We start from the raw sequence: 16506 nt of genomic DNA on the forward strand, positions 1-16506 counted from the left end.
TTTTTAAGCATTAGGTACTTAAAAAAAGTCAGTTGCCATACCATTCCACTGATGCAGCGGCCACAGATGGTGGTCTTGAACTCGCTGTGCAGTTCCTTGACTGCACTGGTTGTGTAGAAGCCCTCAGCCAGCAGAATGATCCCATACAGGAAGAAAAACGAAGCAATGCCATAGATGACATACTGCATCAGCTGTATTCTGTTAAAGAAAAATGTCACATATAAGCTTAGTTCTGCCTGTAAAGCTGCAATTGGTTAAAAACATAGTAAGTCAATGACTTAGCCTCCTTACGCAACACTTGGAGAGACCCACTAAAAATGTCAGGTAAAGGAATATATGCTGCTTATTTATAATTTTGTTTGCATGCAAGCTTGAAAACATGAGTAATCTTAAACAGATGGTTATGATTGAGATTGTGGGCCAGCTTGCCTGGAAAATGTGAGGAGCGACGCTAAGCCCAAATGTGGAGATAACAGGTGATGCCTGTCTCTGGAAATCATCCGCCAGGAGACAGACTGCCTCTGTACACATCTTAAATTAAAGAGTGCACTCCAAATCTACGCCAACATAAAACATATGTGCAGTCCTGTCTTTTGTCATTCCTCTTTTATTGTCTGAACTAATGGGTGCACTGTTAAAAAAAAAGGAAAAAAGAGGGTCCATATTAGGACTGTTCTGTAGGATAAGGTGAACATGGGAGACATTATCAGCTAAAAATAGCATTCATAAGGTCAACCTCATTAAAAGTGTTGTCCATCTTACTTTTAGACCTCTTTATCGTGATGGTTACGTAAGAGCAATTTTTCACAGTGAGCAGATTGGGTAATGGATCCTACTGTGACATTAGAGGCACAATATTTTGAACTATCACAGAGTTTACCAGGATGTCATGCTCATCCGTTTTATTTGTTTCTCAGACACTGGCAAGCATTACAAGCGGCCATGTGGTACATACACAGAGTATGAGGTCACTTACACATCAGTCAACATGGCATGATCACTAGTGACCTTGGAGAAGTGGGTTTCCAGGATTGTCACGGTGCCAGTGAGAGCCACATGGCCACATCCGCAGAACAGGGCAACGCCAGAGAAGCAGAGGATCGTAGCGACCAGTGACGCGTACGGCACCCCGCCTAAACATTTGATGCAGCATTCAAAGCAACCTGTAGAGAAAATAGAAATTGTGTCAGTGATAAGTGTCATTTGATCTCACGGAACAGTAATTTATCCCAAACCTTTTTACCGTGAAACTGAATAATAGCCCGGGCTTTTATTTGATAAAAATCACTGAATTGTCCATATGGGACAGGCCTTTAATGGGACAGGCCTTTAATTCTTTTTGCACAAAACTGAAACTATTATGAAGCAGTTTATTTATTTCAAACAGAGTAATACTTTTAAAAATTATCAAATAATATCAAATACACGTCATTCATTTGATCTTGCTCCGACAGACAGCTTATGCAACAACACGGTGAAGGATGAGATAAGTTAGCAGACAGAGAGCGATGGACTTCACATGACAGGATTCACAACTTAGATACATTTTTCTGAAAAACTGTTTTGATTCTTTTGATCAGTGGACCCTTTATTTTCCTATGCACGTAGACCCTATGCAGGAGTATAAAGGGGGCTACGCGGAGGCTACACCTTCGATTTGACGCAGAAGTATAAATTGCACTTAAAGGAATATAAATAATCAAGAAACAGACACATTCGGACTTAACGAGCGCTTCAAAGTTACCATGAGTCAGCACTTTTTCCCCCTTTTGAAGGTTACACCGGTAAATCTAGTTCTAGTCTAATCTTGTTGTTTCCATTAAATGAACTTAACAGTGGTAATGTGGAGAATCTAACCGATCCAACGATGTTCAGCATGTCCATATTGATCATACGTTTAAACATTAATATTTGTATTAACGATCTAAGCAGCTTAGAAGCAGCTGAAAAATTTCTATAAAAACCAAACCAGGCGTTCAATTAAGGCAGGCGTTTATTTGTCAAAATGTGTTCCCACATCAGGCCAGTAAAGGAGGTAGGCGGCTATTTGGGACTCGGCTATTAATTGAAGTTTTACGGTACTTTAAAAGGCCACATAATAAATTCTATGTCAACATCAGCTCATAAGGGATTGTGTTTTACTTGCAGGACAGGAAGTGATCTTACAGGAATGAAGTATGAGATGAATATTCATATGAATCATCCATCAAGCATCTATCTGAGTGCCCAGGCCAGAGGCGGGGTTTACCCTGGACATATCTATAAATACTTTTGTAACTGATTACAACAAATGGCATTTTTTCACTCATCAGGACTCATTAAGAGAACAACGGATTGACTTACAGATCTAAAGAATAAAGTGTCTTCCTCAATGCTGCAAAGGAAATGATACAGACAGAGCAGACAAGTCTGTTCAAAATAAGTTTCATAAAATTTGTCTGTGGTCACGCTTCATGCGCCGTGCTTCCTGTCAAGACTTCTGCGATGTAAAGTACCAGCGGAAACAGTACAGCTTTGCCATGTGAGACTGAGGTTCTACACTGTCTTGAATGTTTCATCTGACTTTTTATCACTACACTTAACAGAAACTAATGGCCATCCAGCAGGTCAGAGCAATGGGGGACTGCCAAGCTGTAATGGAGATCAATGGCAATGCACAATGAGGGAATGAAGTGACCCAGATTGCTTTGCCTCATCCAATATGTTCTTATGCCTTGTGAAATGGAGCCAGTCACTACAATGCACTGTCTGTGGACGCACGCACAAACAACCCACAGTGTGCTTCCAATCAGATCCACATGTGTCTGACAGGATGTTGCTGAGTCATAGGACATCCAGGTCAATGGCTATTAATGTTTTAAAGCTCTCACATATGCGTCATGTCACACTGCAACTAAAGTATACTATGTGTATGTGACAGAGGCGGCTTGTAGTGGCAACCTACAGAGAATTATCTCCAACTCTACAGTTCCTCTCAACACTACGGAGTATTTTAGCTTCATTAAGCTCTTAAGTTTTCCTGTCTGAAACTGTTGGTTCACACTTACCACTTTCATCACTACTTTGATAAACATTCAAATGACAAAGTTAGGAACTAGCCGGTCAACACAGGGGAGCACTTAGCAGCTAAAAAGCCAGATATTTCTCTCAGGGGTTGGTGGAGTCCAAAACAGAGCTAGGCGAAGAGTCAATATTGAACTTACATCCGGCAGGTACGCACTAACACATTTCCAAATGTATGCTAATGTTGCTCCACATCTGCTGGATATATAAATAACCAAATGTTTGTTAGTAACTTCGCCATATAAGCCAGCTGCACTTCTAAGAGCCAAGTTCTTGTGTCTTTTTTTCTTATTTCTGCTCTTTCTTCTACCTTGTTGGAAAAGGGGGGAAATAATTGGGATGAAGTATGTTCAGCAAAGATTTGTGTTTTTCTTTGAAGAAAACTGACCAAACATTATTTTCTACTTGCTTGCCTCTTCCATAGAGGGAATAATCCTGAAAGTTCATCTGTGTTTGTGCTCTTTGCTTTGACAAAGAAAATTAAAACAGATACACTGCTGCTGGGCCAGTGCTTTTGCTTCATCCTGACTGTTTGTGTAGTACAGGGAGATAAAAAAAACAAAAAAAATAGTCACATGGTGGGTGAATAGGAGTTGCCATGGCAGCATGTTAACCACAACTCAATGTGTGCGCCCACAGCGGAGTCGCTAACTTCTACCGCAGCCCACATTTCTGTGATGAACATGTAGGGGAGGGTGAGTGGGCTGCTGGGTGTCAGAGCGTAGAGATCCACAGGATAATCAGCCCAGCTGCAATGTAAATACAGTCTGTTTAAAGGAAGAGCTGCTCTTGTTGTGGATGTCACTGTCAGGTTGTTCTGATCCAGTATCAGACTACATCTTTGCTATAAATCAACTGGCGGTCACAGTTCACCCTCCTGTTAGAGACAAAATGTTTCCATATGAAAAGCGTAGTTAGGGTTTATCTCCCTCTTGAATTAAATGTGCACAGTGATAGCAGTTACACTGGTTTATTATGAATTTATTTGATTGAAATCAACTGTGACATGGATGAAAATCAGCATGACTGCCCAGCTCATTAAGTGTCTGTTTGGTTTCAAACCCTGCCTTCAAATGCGTCACTATCCCCATTAGGTTAGCTGTCAAAAAGCTGATGACCATGATATCATTACGACAGTCTGAATTTTACTGAATCTCTGTCTGATGACCACAGATATGGATGTCTAAAGCTATAAGAAACAAAACGATCTCTGAATGTATGAAATGCTTCAAAAGCTTTGAAACATCACATTGACCACATAAGCAAACTCCCCTGGAGCAGCATGGAGAAGGTCAGACTAACATGTCTGCTTCTGCCATGCTTGTCTAACTTGGAGCACTTAGAGAGAGAAAACCTACATTATGTTGAAAGGCCACCATTCCGATCAATAATCTATCTGTTTGATTAGTGTCCATTCCACAGGAGTGGTTTGCTTTTGAAGCATCTATCCATCCAGACTGAGAATGGTGCTTACACATCTGTCTCTCAGTGGAGAAACCTTGTGTCACTTATCTGGTTGTTATGCTTAATAACACAGCAAATCCAAGGTGGTATTTTCACAGCTGGATTGAACATGTTGGCAGGTTAGTATAACTCTGTTCTGGCTGACTGAAAAAAAACACTGGCACAAGGACAGAAGTGGTTAGCAACCTCAGAAATACTACTTTGTTCACAAAGGGCCTCTGTGAAGGCTTCAGTCTTGGTATTAGACATCAAGGGAGACAGAAATTACATTAAAGCCCAATGCCACTTTCAAGTAGTCCTGCACAAAGTACCATGGGGACAGTAGTCTGCACCAAAGTAAAATCAGTCTCATTCAGTCGACGGATTAAAAGGAAAGGTGGGATTTGAACAAGCCTTAATTTTAAATCTGCCAACTTTATAGACGGCTGCATGTTTCAGAATCAGTTGCTGACACAGGCTTTGCATGGGGCTGAGGGTGGGAGGTGGTGCTGAACTGTTGGGTTAAAGGAATAATTTTACACTTATTATTCACTTATTCACTTTCTTGCCAAGAGTTACATAAAAAGATCAATGATTTTGTTCATTAAATAATAGCAGCCAGTTAGCTTAGCTTAGCACAAAGACCGGAAACTAGTCTGGCTCTGTCTAAAAGGTAACAAAATCTATCTTACAGAATCCTCTACACCTCTAAAACACATTAATTTAACACATTCTAACTTGTTTGTATAATCCGTACAAATGACAATTTATGGTTTTACAGAGTTTTTGTGCCTATTTCTTGGCCTGGCGCAGTGACTTCCTGGAGTCTGTTTCAATACTGTATTTATCAGATTTGAGAGTGGTAGCGATCTTCTCATCTAACTCTTGGTAAGAAAGCAAATAAAAATATATCCCAAAATGTTAAACTATTGCTTTAATATACTGTATAAAAAATAATAATTTTGAAACCAAACGTCTCTTATCAGATTCTTTCTCCAAGTTAAATATAATTCCTTTAATTTATATAAATGACTAGTCTAGATTCTGCAATGGATAACACAACATTTCACTGGGAATGTTGTAATGTGTATTTGACAATTATTAGACAGACTTAGCCAGTATCAGTCAACCTACAACACCTCAAAGTGTGGACTGTTTTCTGTAGTGTACTGTGTGGGATTTCATAGTGCACAGGATATTGCAGACCAGACTTTAGCTGAAATTATCCTCCTCCACAGTAGGAGATGGTGACTCTCAACAACAAGCATGTACTAAATGGATCCTGCTGGTTTGTTCTGAGTGGAGCACCATAAATGAAAATCACGTTGAGCCTTTTCCCTCTGATGACTTTCACATGCTCCCAGTCCCTGACTAATACTCCTGGTTAGACCCTCCAGCCACTTCAAGACTCTCCACTCTCCAACTCGCCGCTACAGTACATGCATGAGAGGAGGAGAGACAGAATGAAAAAACAGAGTGGGAGAAAGAAATACCGACAAGTTAGCGACTGTTTGTAATGACAATGTCAGGCCTTACAGCAGAGGCTAGATTTGCCACATCGGGATCACGAGGAGAAAGTGTGTGTGTGTGTGTGTGTGTGTGTGTGTGTGTGTGTGTGTGTGTGTGTGTGTGTGTGTGTGTGTGTGTGTGTGTGTGTGTTTGCATGTTGTGTGAGAGAGACAGAAAAAAAAACAAAATAGAGACAGAGAGCGAGTCCAAGAAATCCTGATACAAAGAGCCAGTGTGTGCAGCACTAGACTGTCCATCACACTGGACTCTCAGGGGCCATTCAGAATAGCAGTGGACCACGGTCCCGCTCTTCCGGCCCACAGGCTTGAGGCCCAGGACAAGCCCACTGCTGAGCTCCATCCTGTGTGACCCTCCAGCACTGCACATAGCTCGGCCACAATGGGCCACAGCAGCTACTTCACACTCCAGCAGGTTCCTGTTTGTCAAAGCATTTGAAATCATCCAATGTGTGAATGAGATGGCTCGTTAAGGCCGACAAGAATTGCAGGCAAGCAGGCAAACAGAGACAAAGAGACAGCGGCACAGCTTGACAGCGTGATCAAGAAAATGAGGGTGCAATCTTAGCCTTGTGTCTAATAACCACAATGCTGGATTGTTATTTGATAACCAACAGTAGGGAGAGACAGACAATGATGGGAGAGAGAAAGGAATGACAAACAAAACAAAAGACATTTGAACCTTTCACCTTGGACTCTTGAACAATTCATCAATTAATCCAAAATATAATTGGTAGATGAATTAATGATGAATGATGCCCTACAGAAGAGTAGAGGGTACAGGGGGGCAACAGGGGCCCAATAGGGGCCCAACAGTAAATGTTTGCCCCAGTGCCTCCAAACAGATTAATCCCACCATGCGCCACTACAGTTTGAGCTCAGACTTATCACACTAACCCCTGCAGCTGGCTCTGCTTCATCACCAACCTCCATCTTTCAACAACAGACAACACATGAGCACAATCTGTTAAGGCTACAAAGCGGAAATCTACAACCAATCCTCAACCAAATCCAACAGCCGGGACCCTCAGTGGCAAAATGTCTGAAGACCACTGGATGTGACCAAGTGAGCAGCAGACATAAAACATTGTTTAATGTGATGTCCATACCAGACACAAACACAGACACACTCGCTCCTAGGCAAACAAAGAATCACATGCAAGACAAACACATTACAATTACGTATGTATATCATATAACCAACAAACCCCACTCACACAAATAAACATGCTTAAAGACACAATTTGTGACAAAGACCGCTCCCTTCCATCTCATCCCTGAGTCCTGAACAACAAACTGGCTTCCAGCTCCTTCAAAAACACCATCCACTTTTAATGTTACATCTAGCCTCATTGCTAACAGATGTGCCTGTTTACAGCTAATGCTAAGTATTGTTGTTTGTTGCTTCACCGAGGCGAGCTGCCAAAACACCATTTATGAGAAACTGTCTCATTTTCCACACTCCACATTGAGATGAGTGATACTTAAAAATGCCATAATGGCTAAAATGGCCATTCCCGTGGGATGGAGGAGATCTTAGCCTGCAAATTGTCAGAAGTGGTCTCACTGTTTATTTATCTAACAAGGGAAACTTTTTCCTCTGTCAGCTAATAGCTGTTGACTGCAGCTCACCCATGGCTATGCGTGAAAGGAGCAGAGGGATTTGTGTGTATGTAACCTATTCAGTGACAATAAGATGCAATGATGGCTGTAATTGATCATAATCTGTGTGTTTGGGTACAGTAGAGGAATAAATATCTAGACACGAGTTTTGCTGAGTGATGTTGTGTAAGTAAATAATGGGAGAGTTGAGTCAAGTCAGCTCTATTTATAGGCCAATATCACATACAGTGTCCCAGTGGGCTTTACAGGCGCACAGGTTCCCGACCCATCCATCCTTCTAAGATAAGGAACATCTCTTTTTAAAAAGACATCCAAGGCCCAATAATCTGATCGCAATGTCCCTGGTTGGAGTCCAGCTCGGGACCTTTGTTGCATGTCATAAGATTATAATATCATGAATATAACTTGTCTTGTACTAATGATGAAATCTAATCTAAGGTCCAGGAAAATGGGTACCAGTACTTAGTTCACTTGACCTTTTTCATGAGTACCTAGTAGTTAAATAGTATTAATGGTGTGCACTGCTCCCTTTCTGAAACAGCAGTAGGACTGGCTGTAGACATCTAGAAGATAGAGAGAGAGACACAGACAGATAGACAGACATATATATTTGATAAATATAGCAGGCTATATTTAAAAAAAACTTTGGCAATTCTTGTAATTGTCTCTAAAGCCATTCATCAAGCACAAATACTAAACATTACCTGGTTCTAAACAAACTTTGGAACCTGGTTTAGAGATAATTTAGAACATTGAGATTATTAAATATCACTAAACTAAATAAGAGGTGTTAAAGTTAGTCACGTTTCTTTTGCAGAATACTACCTTATTAAGCACTCTGACAGAGACTCTGCAGCCTTTCTTGGGAAAGATGCTTGTCTGAATGTACAATATTTTACCTGGATTAGGAATGTTCAGATCAAAGAGCAATTGGAAAATCAATAATTCCTGCTGATTCCTACAAGAAGGGGGTGAGAAAGTTAATGACTCTCCCTCTCTCTGTCTTTAGTGTACACACTCCTCACAGTCTATTTGTGTGACAGGTAGGTGTCTGGTACATTTATCTTTGTCTTTGCCAACCCCTCATGCACCTCATTAATCATCGGCCCCCTCTAAAAGAACTACTCAAACGCACCCTGAGGTTTGATTGATTTGCTGTTGATTCTGCAACAGACTCACTGTCTCTTCGCATCCCTCCTGCTGCAGGAGCCAGGTCCACAGAAAACAGCCCACACACTTAAACTAATTAGATCATAATATAGGCTCAAGCAAAAACACTGTAGAAAATAAACACACTGGAAGCATGACAGAGACGTCAATTTTTGAGGCAGTATACAAACACTGGGACAAGGATGCTGTGTTGACTTTGAAGTCCCTGCAGAGCAAAATCTACCCCAACTATTGTACAGAGTGAAACCAAGCAGGCTGGAGTAGGTTAAAGCCCCAGTAAACACAGCAGTGAAAAGAACTGAACTGGCTCTTTGTGAGCACTCGTTGGTACCTCTTTTGTCCTGCTTCTGGTCTTGGTTTTCTTCTGATGGAGTTTCCATGGTTGTTTTTCTCCCAGCCAACAAAAATGCTTCCTTTCTGCAAATTCTTTCTTCCTTTCTCCCCCTTACTCTCTCGCCTCTCTCGCTCCCTCTTTTGCTCACTTTCCTTGCCGCATGTTCTGCTCTCTCTTTGTCACTCTCTCTCTCTCTCGCCATCTCCTCCACATTCGCTCTTTTGGTCTCCTCCTGCCTCACGAAGGCACTACACTACACTGTACACCACCGTTCCCTTCCGAGATGCAGAGGTCTTGTCAGAAGGGATTTGGTTGAGCTTATTGCGAGACCTACTCATACTGTACATCCAGTTTCACAGGCAAAATGTGCATCTATTCTGTTTGTACCGATTGTTCTGGGATTCAGCTTTGAGTCAAATTCAAACTCGCTCTCACACGTCTCTATCTCAAAAATTGAAGTGGAACCCTGAATAGCAATCCAGAGCAAGCTGCCTGGTGAGAACGGGTTTGTTATATCAGAGAGAGGGTTGCAGGTGGGGGGAGAAGGGACCCCTACTTTAGTTGACTGAGTGGGTAAAAACCTACTCTAGGCTGGGGCAAAAGGCATATAGGCACACAATCCCCTCTCTCTATTTCGCTTCAATGTGTGCTGTAGTGTGGTGTGGTTGGGGGGTTAGCCCTTCATCTTCCGGATTGCAGCATATGCCCTCTGCTCCTGCAGCATACATTAGCAACCTCTGACCGCTGTCTTCCCTCCATCTGGTGGCTTCTATCCAACATTTTTTTTAAAAGGGACACCGGAAAGACAAGCAGATCTACATTTCCTAAACAAGGAGACAGAGTGTCCTCTGGGCTGATGCAAATAACAGAGGAAACAGCATGTGAAAATGGGAAATCCAGAGAGTCAAAAGGGCAGAAACATTACTTTAAGAGGGACGAAGGGGCTGATAAAGTAGGGAGAAATAAGAGAATTCTAAGAGGATGATGCAGTGAGAAGCAACTTGCTAAAAATAAGAGAGCGAGAAATGAACAACAGACAGTGAGAGAGACGTGGAAGAAGATCTTGGCTGTGTTTGTTTGGCAACAGCAGGCTGAGGAGCCCCAGGGGCATGCTAATGAGAGAAAGGCCTTTCAGCGGTGGGGGGAGAGCCCTGCTGGAGCAGGGCTGGAGTGGGGTCTTCTCACGGATACCAGACCTCAGAGAGCAGGGGGATCAGCAGGGGAGGGGAGCCTCAGGGGTCAGGGAAGTGAACTTAGCGGGGATCCCACAACAACAAATGCCGCACTAATCTTCAAACTTTTTCACCGTCAGCCCTGTAAAACACCAGGAGAACTGACATCCTTGTGAAGTGGGAAACAGAGACTCTGGCCCATATGTAGAAGCAATGGTTGCTTGAACTCTTTATATGCGAGAATACATCTGATTTAGAGGTAGCTGTGCTAGTAATTTCCCCATTTATTGCACTAAGGAGCTCAGGTCAAGCTTCAAAGGAAGTCTACTTGATACACAAGACTAAATGTAACCACAGATGCAGTTCCAAGTTAGTGAGTACACCAAATTCAAAACAAACCAGTGATCCATCTGCAGACCATTAAGTGTATACAGACAACAAAATGTCTGAGTTTGTAAAAGGAAATTCCAAACATCTGATCAGGCTAGGTGAAAATATGTTTTCAGACTAATATAAATGTAATAGATTCTAGTATAAACAAACACATGCCTTTGATTGGAAATAGTGACAAATGTACCCTGCAATTTAAACAATGCTTTTTGGCTTGGCAATCAAGCTAGGACAAAATGTTACAATGACTTAACTTTTTCTTTGTAACTTACCTAATCATGTTAGATATCATAAATACGTGAAAATCATTAAATGACAAAAATCTTGCTACCAAATGAATGAAGCAACAAAAAGGTACTGTTAACCACAAAGAGCAAAAGACTGATTGGAGTCTTACCAAAAATACTGTGACAGGCCGAGAGGGAATAATCATGTGAACGTAGGAAGCTACGCCTGAAAGCTGCATGTTCAGCTCCAGTGTTGAGACAGCGCCACTCCCCTACTTGAGGACACAATCTGAATGATGATGAAGCTCACACAAATGGAGGAGGCTTCATTGTGGGTCAAGCTTTCACATTGTGAGACTGGGGGCCCTGAATGCTCCTCAGTGTTCAGTCACCCGTGAAGACCTGCACCCTGCTTGATTCACACTGAGGAAGGAGTTCTCAGGGATACAGGTCTGTGCCCAGGCCCAAGCACCACTTGCAAACACTAAAACGACAGCCTGAGAAAGCAGGCTCGCCACACCAGAGCAGAGGAGGACAGAAGAGGCCAAATGGGTATGACTGATTTGTGAAGGCTGAAGTCTGTTGAAAAAGAGATCGGAGCCAAAACATGAAAGCAAACTGACTATGTTGTTGCTCTCATGGGAAAAAGCTTTCTTGTATGTGACACTGATTAGTGGCATATTACAACACTGGAGAGTCTTGTAAACACTGTTCTGGTGATTCAGTGAATATCATTCCTATGTACTGTGGTGGCATTGCTGACCTAGATTTAAATGCAGGGCATCTTCATTGGTCAATCTGCTCTGTACGTCTGCCTTCACGTGCTGAATACAAGTAATTGATTGGTTTATAAAAGTGCCACACCACAAACCCATTATACCGATCCATTCACTTGTTTGCTGACCCATTTTCCTCCGTGAGTCAACAGAATAACAAAAGAACTGCAAATTCTGTATGACTTTTTCTGAACAATACAGTCAATACAGCAAAATGTATGACTCAAACTCACCCTGTAAAAACAAGCTAATACTTCCATGCAATGATAAAGCAAACCAATCTAACCAACACGAGCCACTGATTGTTATTCCTATTTCATGACAAAGGGAAAAAATCCTCTCTCTTCAATGGAAAAAATTAATATGCTAACTGTCCTCATTCATCATTGCAAAATATGTGGCCAGTGAGAGGGAAAACCATAGTGGGCTGACATGTGATTTGCTGTCTTTTGACTCTGTCACGTAAACTTATAAACCGTCAGTGAACTAAGAAAAATCTTTTCTCGGGCATCATTGTGTAAAACATTTCAAAAGGAAGAAACTCCAATACACTCAGTGTTTCAATGGAGTGAAGTTTAACAGCATATTTCATGGTACATATTTAAATAAAGGCCTTTTATAGGATAACAAGTGCTTTGGATGTTTCTCTTTAATTGCATGTGCCTGTAACCCTTAAAAATGTACTTCACTGATTTAGCATTGCACTCGTTTAACACTGTCTGGCTCAATGTGGACAGTGTAAAACAAAAATCATTTCAGCAGAACCAGAGATACAGTCTTTTTTGTTCCACGCATTCAAACCCTGGCACCTATATTACCCACAACGTAATTGACTGCTGACAGTTCTGTCTGAGATTTGGATGCGTTATGCTAGTAGCGGTCTACGTAGCCTCGAGCCACTATTCTCAAGCAGAGATTAAACTTGTAGTCTTCAGCCCCAACTGCAGTTTATCAGACTTCACACAGCTCCCTCTGAGGCTCTAAAAGGCTTCATACAATTTCTATCACATATAAAGTATACACTGACATCAATGGAGTTCCACTTCCACTCGAAAGGGAACTGATTTTTAGGGCTGCCACTAACGATGATGATGAATATGAATGATTCATCTTTTCATTTTCTCAATCTATTAAATGTTTGGTCTTCAAAACATCAGAAAACAGTGAAAAAGCTCTTGTTCAACGTTGACTTCTTGTGGCACGGTAGCGGAATACCAACTCCGCTATTGAATTTCAACCATTTCTAATAGAGACATACTTTATGTCTTGGTGTTTCTTCCATTGTACAATTTCCATATTGAATTTTTCTCTCCAGTGTAATTACAAGTGTTTGACCAAACAATGCCCAGGGTATCTGACTCAGCACTCTAATTGCATGTTTGTGTTACTATCGTGTTAGGCCTGGAAATGGAGCAACACTCACTCAGGGATGCCTGGCAGCCATGTTTTTCCTCTAAAAATGACTTCACAACCCTGACTCTCTGGCACTTCCACAGCCACTGTGGTTGCAGGAAGAGTGAGAGACACAGATGCTTCACATTACCCAGGCTTCATAGCAATACAGTTCCTTGGAAACTGCCCCCATGGCTTGGCCGGGCAGAAAACCAATGCAATATCAAAACCTAAAGACTAAGAATTTCATAATTTCAGTCTGGAGTCAAAAGAAAAGATCAATGCCAGGAAACAGAAACTTAAACCTGGAAGAGAGTGAAAGAGAAAGTAATACAGAGAGAGAGAGAGAGAGAGACGAGGTGTTTATAGTAGTTGTACCCCACCACCCCCAATACAGGCCATGAATGTCTGCCACTTTAGAGAAAAGTAAAGGTCTTGTTTTTCTTTCAGTGTACACTGAATATTTTAATGATGCTGGTCTGGAAAAGGATTCACTGTCTTTGTGGTCTGTCATGCTTACATTATGGAGCCATGAACCAGCCAAGCCAAGAGGTCCTGCAAGCAAACACCTCTCCATTAACCAGTTAATTAAATGGAATAATGCTACAAAATAACCTCTTGTCTTTTCAATGTATATTGTGGTTATACCGTGCACAGGAGTGGGGGATAGTGAAAATACCCAGCTACCCCCGAAGAGTTGTCTGTAAGAAAAAGTAGGGGGTTAAAAACACATTTTAATACAGACAGTACATATGATTCAGCAGTTTCTCTGGAATACATGAGCCTCAAGAGAGGTTATTTTTTAGAAAAATAATAATAAAATTAAAAATAACATCTGGCAGATATGGAGCAACACTAGCATTAGAATATTAGCAGAGTCGTGTTTCTGGCCACCTGATGAATCCAAATCAAAAAGTCATTCTCGTTTTAGCTCAGTTTTGGTCTCTACCAACACCTGAGGGAAATATCTGGCGGTTCATGTGCTAAATGTTACAAAAACGAGCTGAAAGATGCTATAAAGCAGAACTGCAAAGTCTGGTGATCATTTTCAGTGAGTTTGTCACATAGAAGCAGTCATGTGATCCATTGTTAATTTACAAATATTGATTATAGCCGTTTTCCACCCCTTTAGATGTCCTTCTGTTCTGATTTAATCTGTCTACTCTCTTAATATCTGTCGTTCTCCGTACACATAAACTGCAAACTGCCCCCATCCTGCAGACATTTTGACAGAGAGCACCTCCCAAAGCAATTTCAAATGTATGACAGTCCATTAAACTGCACTGAAAGCACAAATAAATCTCACGAGGACTTCTCTTAGTGGTGTTAATCTTTCAAATACAATACCTATCACCGTAAGCATTTTTATTTTTAGCTCAATACAAACACCACTGAGTTGCTTTTATTTCTACTTGAGTGAGAGGTCAGCAGTCAGTTTGAAACATAAGGAAATTAGCAGGTTATTTCTTTATCTTGTACTACAGATGTGCACATAATATGTTGGTTGAATTATAAATTTACTGTTGGCAAATGAAGCAACGTAAGCATACTTATATTATTCATTATTACCTAGCCGTGAGAATAACCTCAAAACCCTGCTCTTATATAATTGATCATGAAGGCACATTAATTAATTAACAGAATTAGACATATCTTCTGAGACATAGGTGCAAAATGTTTAAGTACATCAAATTTAGCACTAACCTTATAAGTCTAAGATGTCATGTCAGGTGGCTTAGAAATTGTGTGAAAGTAAGAGATTTCTAATGTTATGTCTCACACATATGTCACTCTTAGGCTGATGAGGATCTCCACAATGTTCTTAAACTCCAGCTGCTGGGATGGCAAATAACACAGGGCTGGAGACAGTCTTTCATTTTCCTACTTGTTGCACATGGCATAAGCCTAAGAAAACACACACACACACACACACACACACACACACACACACACACACACACACACTAGAGACATAACGAAGCACAGAGACATGGAGACATCAGACGAGACTCTCAAACTAATGTTGGGGTTGTTTCCCATGAACAACCCCCACCCTTCTGTGTCTATCCCAGCTGCTGGGATTTCTTTCTCTGCGTCGCTCCCGCCGGTCCTATTGTTCTCCGCCTCATGCTGCCAACCTCTCACCCCTGACCCACGACTTTACCCTTTTCAAACCCTCCAGCACTGTCTCCCCCGACCCTCAAGAAGGAGCAGAAACCTCCTCCTTTAAGCCCCAGCCGGTGCTACCCAACAGACCAGCCAGTCAAACCCCATCGTGTCAGGATTCATCGCCAGCCCTATGACAACAGAGCAGACGACTCCGAGATCACTTTAATGCCATTGTTCCACAAGGATCTCTTCTCGTGTCTCAAAGCCCTCCATCCTGCGGCTGGATCCTGGAACCTGAACCTGACACCTCCACCCCTGCAGAGATGCGTTTGTCCTCAGACTCATGATGGAAGCAGTTAAGATGTGGACAAAGTGCTTGACAATAAGTGTCAAATACAGTTCACCACAAGAGAAATATGGAAGCTAATATAAACTCTCTAGTGGTTGGTATACACTCTCCCCTGGCTGACCTCTGCGAGAGTGGGTCAATCCATTACTTTATTGCTTTAAGCACTGATAGGCAGTTTTCCAACAGCAAAGACTATAATGACCTTTTGTTCATCATACTGGACATTATAAAGCATTTACTGTGCAAAGTGAAACCCATTTCTGGCACCATCTGATGTGATGCAGTCACTACATCATAATCAGTGTCTAAACATTTACACTCTCACAAATGTATTCTGTGCACACTCCACCTTTCAAATTATGTGGATGACTCCATAGATGTAAATGCATTATGCATACTGCACACAACAACTAACTACACACAGCCACTGCTCTGCCACTACATTAAAAGAGTCATTATATTTCTCTTTTTTTAAAGATATGTAGCTTTCAGGGCAAAAAGAAACAAGGCATCTCAAATTCAAATGACACTGAAAACAATAAATACAGAAAATAATTCTACAATCCAGATGCTCAATTCTTTCACAACATTGCTTTTCCATTTTCAACTGTGGCCACTCTATTGTTCCAGTATTGTTTTCCCATAGAGTAAAGGTTAAAAGCTAAGATGACTTATGAGACCTCTCACTGGTGTAGCAGTAATAATCACACTGCTAACTGATCTCTCCTCTGGTGTGCCTGCGGTTACGGGGTTCATGCTGTTTCTCAGACAGAACATCTGGGATTTCCTCTGCCCTGAAGCTGCTGTTAGCAGGTATTTTTCTTCTTTCCTTTGAGGTGAACCTACAGTAAGTAACCTTAAATGAGACCTTAAATAAACCATCAAGTGTGGTAATGGTAAAACCATCACACATTACTGAATGACTCAGTTGT

At 41.5% G+C, this 16506-nt stretch overlaps 1 protein-coding gene across 3 annotated transcripts in view; it reads right to left on the bottom strand.

The window, feature by feature from the left end:
- Positions 1-16506, bottom strand: part of gpm6bb (glycoprotein M6Bb) — a 28329-nt gene that overhangs the window by 5334 nt on the left and 6489 nt on the right. The window contains exons 1-3 of one of the 3 annotated variants that reach the window (XM_046054287.1): positions 9157-9255; positions 977-1163; positions 42-198 (exon numbers count right to left, since the gene is read on the bottom strand). In XM_046054287.1, the coding sequence (XP_045910243.1) occupies positions 42-198; positions 977-1163; positions 9157-9205 (393 nt within the window). In that variant the 5' untranslated portion in view covers positions 9206-9255. Of the gene's footprint in view, positions 1-41; positions 199-976; positions 1164-9156; positions 9256-16506 lie in introns of those variants that run through there. The other 2 variants (XM_046054289.1, XM_046054288.1) reach the window with 2 other exon arrangements.

The sequence above is a fragment of the Micropterus dolomieu genome, linkage group LG07 (assembly GCF_021292245.1).
Source record: "Micropterus dolomieu isolate WLL.071019.BEF.003 ecotype Adirondacks linkage group LG07, ASM2129224v1, whole genome shotgun sequence".
NCBI lineage: Eukaryota > Metazoa > Chordata > Actinopteri > Centrarchiformes > Centrarchidae > Micropterus > Micropterus dolomieu.